We start from the raw sequence: 10488 nt of genomic DNA, 5'->3' as shown, positions 1-10488 counted from the left end.
GCGCCCGCCCCGCGCCGCCATCTTGAGCGCGGCGCGGCCGCGGCGCGGCGCCATCTTGAGGGCGGCGCCGCCATGGTGGGAGTGGCGGGTCCCTGGAGTCAGAGAACACCGGGGTCGCTCACGGTGGAAACGGCTCTGAGCTCATCGGGTCTAATCTTTGACCGATCACCACCGTGTGAACCAGAGCAGAGCACTGAGTGCCATGTCCAGGCTTTCCTTAAACGCCTCCAGGGATGGTGACTCCGCCACCCACCCGGGCACCCCCTTCCAGTATCTGACAAACCTTCCTGTGAAGAAATGCTTCCAGATGTCCAACCTGACCCTCCTCTGGCACAGCTTAACACCATTTCCTCTCATCCCGCCCATTGCTCCCTGGGAGCAGAGCCCGACCTCTATCTCGCTCCTGTCAGGAGTTGTGGAGAGCCAGAAGGTCCCCCTTGATCCTCCTTTTCTCCAGGCTGAGCTCCCTCAGCTTCCTCAGCTGCTCCTGGTGCTCAAGACCCTTCCTCAGCCCCATTCCCTTCTCTGGACACGGTTCAGGGCCTCAGTGGCCTTCTGGGGTTGAGGCACCTGGAACTGGACAGAGCACTCGAGGTGTGACCTCTCCAGTTGTGAGTACAGGGGCAGAATCACTGCTATAGGACACACTATAGGGTACTAGAATGGTTTGGGTCGGAACTTAAAAGATCATCTTGTTCCACCCCCTGCCGTGGCAGGGACACCTCCCACTATCCCAGGCTGCTCCAAGCCCCAGCCAGCCTGGCCTTGGACACTGCCAGGGATCCAGGGGCAGCACAGCTTCTCTGGGCACCCTGTGCCTCCCCACCCTCACGGGGAAGAATTTCTTCCCAATATCACCATCCTACCCTTCGCTGATGTGGAGAGGGCCACGCAGATTCAACCAGGGCTGCTGTGACCACAGCCATCACACAGCCATGTCCAAGGGGAGCAGCTGGCTCCAGCAGTGTAGCTCCACATAGCTCCTATCCCAAATCTCAAGTACAGACAGGACCAGAGCGCTGGAATTTCCAGTTACGTGTATGCTTCAGGAATTTTGTTCATAGAAAATGTGTTTTAAAGATGACCCATAAAGGAAGATGAATAAGTTGCTATTTTCTTCCTGCTTGATTGTTGCCATTTAAGGCCGTGAATTACATTAAGGGTAAATTGGGGGTTTCACTTAGAAATAGCAAGTGCCTCAAGTCTTGATTATGTATTTTGCTTCTAGGCTTGTGAGAGAGCTCTGGAGTCAAAGAGGAAAACCATTTTTAGCTCTTAGATGAGAGAGAGCCTCTGCAGAGGATCTGTACCTGCTTTGTTTGTCATGTGTTTCACTTAAATAAAAGGTAATCACAAATTAAATCCGGAGGCCTTTCAGTCAAGACCGACTTGTTTGACATCTGGGAAAAATACCAACCTACCATATTTGCAGTCACCGGGGAAAGCACAGACCAGGGTGGAGGAGACCTGCATTTCCAATGCAAATGATAAATAAAACCAGCAGTGAGTCCCAAAGGCAGAGGGAAGGCCCTGCCCAGAGAGCCAGGGTGGCTGGAGCAGCTGACATTTAGGGTAGCCATGGGTTCCCTCCAGCCCTGGGGCTTACAGCGACCACAGAGCAGCTGACAGCCCCAAATAAGGACTGGGAACGGAGGGTGGTGTAAGGGGCTCCTGAGGAGAAACAAGGCTTTGTAAGAAAAGCTGCATTTGGACTTGTGATCCACCAAATAAACGAGCAGTGTGTTGGCGCAGATCAGACACAGAGGTTGAACATGAGGCTGAAGTGGGCAGTAAAGGAAGAAGGAATTGAACATCTACACTGAACTCTGGCATTTCTCTTCATGGCCCTGGGAGGAGGCCAGACAGTGACAGAGGAAACCCTCCTTGCTGTGCCTCACTTCAGGAATGCTCTTCATGTGGGTAGACTTTGTTCATCTTACAACCAATACACATTTTCCTAGCCCAAACAAGGCAAGGCACATTTCATGCTGTCCCAGTCTAGAAAGGCAAACAAATTAATACCACTATCAAGGTATTTTAAAACAAAATATCTTAACATTCAAGGCCAGTCTGTCCGGGGGATTTTATGTTTTTTTCTCTGGAAAGTCTTGTCTCAGTTCTCTCCTCTGATTCTTAAGACTGATACAGCCTGAATATCTTTTTGTCAGCTTGACTAAAGCCCAGCTGGGTATTAGCAGCCACAGCACTTGGTATGCTTGGGTGGTTTGCTAGCTCTACTGCTGGAAGTGATTCTCAGTCCCTGATATGGTTTAATACTGTAAGGCCTGCTAAAGTGGATTACAGATGGGTATAATGCAAGTCAGGGCAGGCTCCAGGTCAGCAGTCCTGCAAAGAACGACTTCAGAGACCAAGACTGCTCCTCCTCTGAGCACAGCCAATACCACAGACCCATCCCTGAACGGGTACCTTGGAATGGCCATTTTCTAAAGCTGGTGCTTTGCGTCCTCCAAGGGGACTTCTGCAAGGAGGCCAGTTTAGTTTGAATGCCCTGAGATTCCCTGGGATTTTTCCACACAGCCAGCTGGCACCTCTCCTGGAGGAGCACATGCTCACTAACGAGAGAACAGGACCCTCCCCATCCAGGGACCGTTTCTGGTCAACTGTCCCCGACACAGCTGAGAGACAATGAGGCCCTTCAGGGCTAAATCCCGAGAGCTGCAACCATCTCCTTTGCCAAGGACATCACTAATTCCCGGCGGTGGCTTGATTCCATAAGCAGCTCAGTGAGGTGACTTTCCAGGTCATCAGCTAATTGCAGGTGAAGTGCCAGCGACTGTCTCCAGCAGGAGGGAAAGTTGGGAACTCTGAGGGAAGAAAGGGTGTAAAACATGTTTGCTCAGCTCTCTTGAGCTGAGCCATCTCTCCCGGGGCAGCTACAGGGAGGTAGGAAAGGTCTGGGTGCCTTGGAAGGATCTGGAGCCAAGTCCCGCCATCTCTGCAGCCTGAGGAATCCTGGAACATCACCATGGCTGAGCCAGACAGGGGCACACGCTCAGCCTGGTCCGTGGGTGGACATATTAAAGCTTCTGGTCCCCCCACAACCCCTGGCTATTTGCGTGCTGAAGAAGAGGAGGTGGTAGATCGCTGATTATTCTCTACACAACTTCTCCTTTGAGTCTAACAAAGCCAGGACATGGCTCCTCTACTGCCCTCCCTGACAGGCCTCTTGGCATTTCCCCACCTCTGAAACAGTGAGGGGTGAATTGAGCCCTGTGAAACTCCATGGCAGAGAAACTGTGCTTAAAAAATCTCCTCTCTTCCAGCACTCGACATTCTTGAGAGGAAACCACTCTGGTCTCCCCCGTGCTCGCCGGAGCTGGGAGCAGTGAGTAATGCTTGCAGTTGTCCCTGCCCGGCACCACATTCTTTTCTCCAGCATGTAATGGCCCAGAGGAGGGATAAATGGAGCCTTGCTGGAGCAGCCTGCAGCATGGCTGTGCACACCATGGCCTCACACTGGACAGGCATCGGGAAGGGCTGTGGAAGGCTCAGCCTCATTTTACTGAGGGGCTGTTTACCCAAAACAGCAAGTGAAATGGGAAGAAAGGAGAAAAAGCCCTGTCAAGTGTTAATTAACAGCATACCTCTGCTGGCTGTGGAGCATGAAAATCATCCTGACTGCTCTGTGTCCAGCAGCTCTGCACCAGTCTCCCTGTGCCCACACCTCTGCTCACCTGAGCTGCTCTCAGCCCTGGGCATTTTGCTGCTCACTGGTTTCTCACCACCACCAGTTTCTTCTGTTCTTTGTGTCTCAGTACATTTTCCCACAGTGATCAGTGACCATTTCAGAAGAGGCTGAAGAAAGGCACCCCATTTCCCTATTGCTGTCATCTCTTCTTGGCTGCTGGCCTTTTTCCTACCCCGCTCCCACCAGCTCCCTCCCCAGGAGCTGCCATTGCCTCCTCCTCACCCCATTTCCTCAAGACCTCAGGTTATAAACCCAGCTTGGGCCTTACTCCAACCAGTTTCACCTCCTCTCTTGCAAACTGGTGCTTCCAGTACTCATCAGCTCAGCCCAGCGTCTGCACCTCCAGCCCTGCGAGGCTCCCACTGCACCCAGGAGCGAGCCTGGGGAGATGAAGGGCAGAAACCGGCAGGTCCACCCTGAGTAGGGTACGATGCCAGAGCAGGAGCAGGCCAGGCAGAGGATTAAAGAGGAACTAGAGCCTGTTCCCCACCTTTCATCTGCTTCGAGCATGACACAATCACAGACATTAGCTCTTCAAAGGCAGGTGAGGGTGGCAGAGCCTTGGGAAGCTTCACTCCTGAATACGCTCCCAGGTCGGGTCTCCAGGAGCTGGCAACAGTGTTACCTGGCTCAGCTTTTCCTGCTTCCTGACCCAGCAGCCTCAATCTTCTGTCTCCTTTCCACAGATGTGACTCCAACTCTAGGGACTTGCGGACATCCTTGTACCCTACAGCATCCTAGCTTTGTGAGGGTCACCCCTCTTCTTTTCCACAAAACCAGCAAAGTTGATCAAGGCTGAAGCTTCACAGAGGGTTTGGAAGCTCAAAGGATGGGTACAGCATCAGTAAGCTCAAAACCTTCCTGGCAAAGGCTGGGCTGGAAGCAGGTACCGGCACTGGAGCTGTGTCACTCACCCTCCCAAAGCTTCCTCCTTCCTCCCTGCACCTTTTTCCCAGCCCCACCCATGTAACACTCCAGTAGCCCTGCTCTCTGAAGTCAAGTTTTTTCCACTTCACAGGACTTTCTCTTGCTTCCACCTGAAAGCTGCTCCACCCAGCCAGCACACTGCCAGGGTATGAGTCTCCCTACCTGAACCCAGGCCTCCCTCCCAAGGCAAACTGGGAGCAGGACAGGCAAGCTCTGATACCTGGAGCAGGGAGAAGCAGGGACACTGCCCCATGTAGAGCTGCAGACTAGTCAAAGGAGCCTTGGTGGAGGGAGAAGGCAGCTGTTTGGCTTTGTTATGGGATCAGCACACCCCATTTGCTTCCATCAGTCCAGCACAAGACTTACATAGAACACTGAGGACGGAGACACACAGAGCAACATTTGGGAAGGTGCAGGTGAATTCCCCATTAAGCCCAGCTCCTCCAGCAGCTCCCTGCTGCACACACCGGCAGTATCTGGAGAACTCCAGCCCACAGCAACCCTGGAGGTTTGGCAGGCTCAGCTCTATCCCTCCCATATCACCCAGAGCCATCTGCCTTGTGCCCCGAAGCACCAGCATCCCCCCAGCCTGATAGCAGAGCTGTGCAGCCTGGCAGGGTGAGATCCCAGCAGGAGCAACTGTCAAAAAATGGCATGAGAAGAAAGAAAAAGAACAACCAACACCAGTCAAGCCTCTATGGTGTGCACTTTTATTTCAACTGGTCTTAAGTCAGTGTACAGGTAGCCCCTCCCTCCCCCACATACTGGCACCACTTCTAGACCCTGTGGGGGACTGTAAAGCCTTCATTCACATCTATCACTGGGGAACACAGGCTGCTTGCTTGACAAATCGAAGAGAAAAAGGATCAAGTGTGTTTTGTTTTTAAGGCGGAAAGATACAAAAAGACACTTGTCGGGTTACATAATTTACAGACAAGCAATTAGAACCTAACACCAGCTGTAACTGGTGGACTCCCTCCGAGCTGGGCTTTGCCTTCACAGAGGCGAGTAACTTCCTGTAACAATGCATTATAATATTTGGAATGACTATTAAAAAAACCAAAAAAAATGTACAATCAAAGTCCTCAGATGCATTGTAGAACTTTGGGGGCGTTCGCTCCGACATGTTTCATTTTAAGACTGCTGCTGACACCTTCACCGTTCCAGTTTTTTAATCCTGAGTCAAGCGCCAAAAAAAAAACAAATAAAGCCATGCCAATCTCGTCTTGTTTTATGCGCATTTATGGGTTTCGTTTCATCACAAGGGTGTGGGTGTTGGAAACAGTCCGGTTTAGAAGCATTTGCGGTGGACAATGGAGGGTCCGGATTCATCGTACTCCTGCTTGCTGATCCACATCTGCTGGAAGGTGGACAGGGAGGCCAGGATGGAGCCTCCGATCCAGACAGAGTATTTGCGCTCAGGTGGGGCAATGATCTGCAGGGAAGAGGAGGAACCAGTCAGACACAGCATCACGCTACGCTCACAGCCCACGCACAGCCCTGCAAGATGGAGCTGCCTAATTCCCTTATCTAACCTTGGCTAAGATACCATGAAGTCCAAACAGGATCAAGACACAACCTCACACACCCACCTCCCTCCTCTGCAGTCAGTCTTTACTCTAATCCCTTTATTCATGCAGTTGGGTGGGTGCCATCCTGTCCAGCCCAAGGCCATCAAGGCTCTACCAGACAGACATCTTTTGCAGCGTGACTCCAGCATACCACCCTCCACATATGCTGCTTATTTCAGCCAAACAGGGTGGCTGAGATGTGTCCCTAATTCCATCCTACCTTGATTTTCATTGTGCTGGGTGCCAGGGCTGTGATCTCCTTCTGCATCCTGTCAGCAATGCCAGGGTACATTGTGGTACCACCAGACAGCACTGTGTTGGCATACAGGTCCTTACGGATATCCACATCACACTTCATGATGGAGTTGAAGGTAGTTTCATGGATACCACAGGACTCCATACCTGTGAAGAAACACAAGTTTCAAGTCAACAAGGGCTCAGACAAAGTCAAGGAAGCCTAAAGGATACTACACGCAACCAAGAGACCGGCAGTCCTTTCAGCAGGAAGGCACTACAGAGCCATGCCTGGGACAGACTCAACCTCTGACTCTACTGACCCAAGTCCTTCCAACAGCTTTAAACTGTGTTGGAAGTGAGGCTGATTGGTGGGCAGCAGTAAAACATCACTGCCATGGTCTCCAGGTCACCCTTCACAGAAGAAACATTAAGGGGCAACAGAGTATCCTAAAAAAGCTGGACTTACCCAGGAAAGATGGCTGGAACAGGGCCTCAGGGCACCTGAACCTCTCATTGCCAATGGTGATGACCTGGCCATCAGGGAGTTCATAGCTCTTCTCCAGGGAGGAGCTAGAGGCAGCTGTGGCCATCTCCTGCTCGAAATCCAGGGCAACATAGCACAGCTTCTCCTTGATGTCACGCACGATTTCCCTCTCGGCTGTGGTGGTGAAGCTGTAGCCTCTCTCTGTCAGGATCTTCATGAGGTAGTCCGTCAGGTCACGGCCAGCCAGATCCAGACGGAGGATGGCATGGGGGAGGGCATAGCCTTCGTAGATGGGCACAGTGTGGGTAACACCATCACCAGAGTCCATCACGATACCAGTGGTACGACCAGAGGCATACAGGGACAGCACAGCCTGGATGGCTACATACATGGCTGGGGTGTTGAAGGTCTCAAACATGATCTAGGGAGAGAAAAGGAGGGGTTGAGTCAACAGCAAAACACAGGGTTCTTGCTATACCAAGTCCATGCAAATGGTCTTACTTTTGCCCCTAGATAAGAGGCTTCTCTACACTTCCCCTCAAAGTCCATGCTTATCTCACCTGGTCCCCACCCACACCTGCCAGATCAGAGCCTGAGCAGGAACACCACTGCTACAGACCCATCCACATATCACAGCAAGGAATAAACAAATGCCAAGTAAACTACAGTACAGTCACTCAAGGGGTGTAAATGGGTTAGTGTGCCTAGTCAGAAACAGCAGTTAGACAAGTTGCTAGTTCAGTCTCAGAGAAAGCCAGCTTAGAAGAGCAATCAAAACCTGTCAAGGTCCAGCAAAGAGGAGACTCAGGTCAGGAAAGGAAAACCCTGTAAAGATGGCAAAAAGGGAGAATAGTGGTGAAGGAGGAGAGAGTACAACATGGAAGAGGAGAGCTGGCCTGCAGCAATTATCTGCTGTAGCTGAAAGATGCAGAGTTCTACACACCTGTGTCATCTTCTCTCTGTTGGCTTTGGGGTTCAGGGGAGCCTCTGTGAGCAGCACAGGGTGCTCCTCAGGGGCTACTCTCAGCTCGTTGTAGAAAGTGTGATGCCAGATCTTCTCCATGTCATCCCAGTTGGTGACAATACCGTGTTCAATGGGGTACTTCAGGGTCAGGATACCTCTTTTGCTCTGGGCTTCATCACCAACATAGCTGTCCTTCTGACCCATACCAACCATCACACCCTGCAGAACAAAGACAATGTCGTAAGTACAGCTAAAGAGTGGACAATTCCCTTTACCCAAAGCTAAGTCTCCAATTGTTGTCCCTCTGCTGTCACCTCTCTATCAGGCAAGACATACAGTTAGTCAGCTGCTCCTACACACACTGCACAAAGGCTCTGCAGGAGGCTCACTCCCCACCAGCTGTGCTACACTGCACAGGCCTCTCAAGGTACAAAGCTGAATAAAAGGGTTTCTTGACTCTAGGGGAACCACTTCACCTAAAACTCCCCTCTTTTGTTAGACAACAAGCACAACCAGCCACCTACCTGATGTCTGGGGCGACCCACGATGGATGGGAAGACAGCACGGGGAGCATCATCCCCGGCGAAACCGGCCTTGCACATACCGGAACCATTGTCAACAACGAGCGCGGCAATATCGTCATCCATGGCTGGCTGCGGGAGGAGAGGAGAGAAGGAGACATGAGCATCCCCACTGACACGCCGAGCCCCGTCCCGCGGCGGCGGGCGGGAAGGGAAGGCGATGGCGGGAAGCGCAGGCGATGCCGCCAAGGCCCTTCCCCACCCATTTCCTTCCTGCCGGCGCCGCTCCGCTTCGCCCGGCGCCCGCTAGAGGGGGCGACGCCTCCCAGATTTCGGCACTGCGCGGATTTGGGACAAAGGAAGTCCCTGCGCCCTCTCGCATTATTACCATAAAAGGCAATGGATGGAGCGCGCCGCGCCTCGCCCGCCACCGGCTGTCGGGGGGACGGCGGCGGCCACTCCCCGGAGCGGGCGGGCGTGGCCGCCACACCCCAGCGCCCCGCCGCGTCCTCGAAGCCTCCTCACAGCCCCGCCGGTCACGCCCGGTGCCCCACCTTGAGCCTGCCGGCGGGGCTCAACACCTCCGCACAGCCCCGCCGGTCGCGCCCGGTGCTCTCTCAGAGCCTCGCCATGTGCCAGTCAGCGGGGCTTGGCGCGCCCACCCAGCCTAGGGGGTTACGCCCGGTGCCCGCCGTGTGCCAGGCACAGCCAGCTGGATTCGACCCCTCCGCACAGCCCCCAAAGCCTCAGCCAGCCTCTACAAGGAACCGCAGCGGGACAAGCGCTGGCCACCACGCCCAGTTCACCAGTCAAGCGTGACCGGGGCTCTGCCCCATCGACCGGCGGCACCACGGGCGGGATTAGAGCCAGCGTCTTATGCAATTGCCGCCCGCCCAGGCTCAGCCCCGGCGGCTCCTGTGTAATCCGGTGGCGGGGGGGCGGCAGCGGCTGCCGCACATGTGCCGCCCCGCACGGGCAGCCTGGGAAGTGTAGTCGGAGCCGGAGCGGGCAGCTCGCCTGCACCTGCGCTCCGGGCACACGGGGGGTCCCCCCTGCGCCCCCCAACCCCGCATTGTTCCGATCCAAAGCCTCGCCCCGTGTAGGGGTGCCGCCCCCTCCCCGCAAGCAACAGCCACCAGGACTATTCGTATGTGCGAGGCGGGGGCGCCGCGCCCCTCCTCACGGGGGACAACGCCCCCGGGCCCCGACCCCGGCACGGGCGGCTCCACGGAACACACAAAGCCCCGCGACCCCCGCCCGCGCCGCCGCTCCCGGACACAGCAGCCGAGCCGCCCGCTGCCCCCGTCCGCACCAGCAATCCTCTTACGGGGCGGATTAGCCCCACGGGTGGAAGGGGCGCGACCCCCCTCCGCAAGCATCACCCCCGAAACCGGCCTGAAACCGCGAGCTGCGTCTCTATCCCTTAAAACGCGGCAGCGCGCTACGGGGCCGCCACCCCACCGGCGCACAAAGGGCGCGCCGCGCCCCACAACCCCGAACGCACCGAGATTCATAGTAACACTAGCTCATTACTGTCCTTATTAATATTATCACTGTGCTATCCCCCGTTGTCGCGGTGCCGCTCTCACCTTTGGGGAGTTGGCGCGGTCGGAGCCGGGGCGGGAGCGAGGCGGCGGCGGGAGCGGGGCGCGCGCGCAGTGAGGACAGGCAGAGCTCGCGGCGGCTCCCGCCCGCCGCCCGCGCGCGCTTTATATCGGGCCGCCGCCGCCGCCGCCTCGCCATAAAAGGAAACTTTCGGAGTGCGCCGCTCCGATTGGCCACGCCTGACCACGCCCCCCAAGCCTTGCCCCGCCCCGCCGCCCCGACAGGGGGGAAAATATTGGGGTGGGGGGGAAGCGAGCGGGGCTGAGGCGGGGGCGCGGCCCCCGCTGTCCCTGCGCTGTCGTGGGGACCGGGCCCTGCCCTGCCCGCCGCGCTCCGGTACCCCCGTGCAGCCCCCCCCACACCAGCCCTCACACAAAGCCCCGCGGGTGGGGGGCCCGGCCGCTTCGCCCCCCGTGTCTGTGGGAGCCGAGCGATGCAGCCCCTCAGGGAAGGGGGTACGCGGGGCGGGG

At 55.6% G+C, this 10488-nt stretch overlaps 1 protein-coding gene across 1 annotated transcript; it reads right to left on the bottom strand.

Moving 5' to 3' along the window:
• Positions 1-5332: 5332 nt before the first annotated feature.
• ACTB (actin beta) lies at positions 5333-10120 on the bottom strand. The gene is made up of 6 exons (XM_041462365.1): positions 10003-10120; positions 8417-8545; positions 7872-8111; positions 6911-7349; positions 6428-6609; positions 5333-6071 (listed from the first exon to the last, which is right to left on the bottom strand). Exons 2-6 carry the CDS (start codon positions 8537-8539, stop codon positions 5928-5930), a joined length of 1128 nt encoding a protein of 375 aa, XP_041318299.1. The 5' UTR covers positions 8540-8545; positions 10003-10120; the 3' UTR covers positions 5333-5927.
• Between the last annotated feature and the right edge of the window lie 368 nt (positions 10121-10488).

This window comes from Pyrgilauda ruficollis, unplaced genomic scaffold, assembly GCF_017590135.1.
Source record: "Pyrgilauda ruficollis isolate IOZ18807 unplaced genomic scaffold, ASM1759013v1 scaffold16, whole genome shotgun sequence".
NCBI lineage: Eukaryota > Metazoa > Chordata > Aves > Passeriformes > Passeridae > Pyrgilauda > Pyrgilauda ruficollis.
Note: the sequence above shows the minus strand (reverse complement) of the source record. Positions and strands in the feature narration are given on the sequence as shown.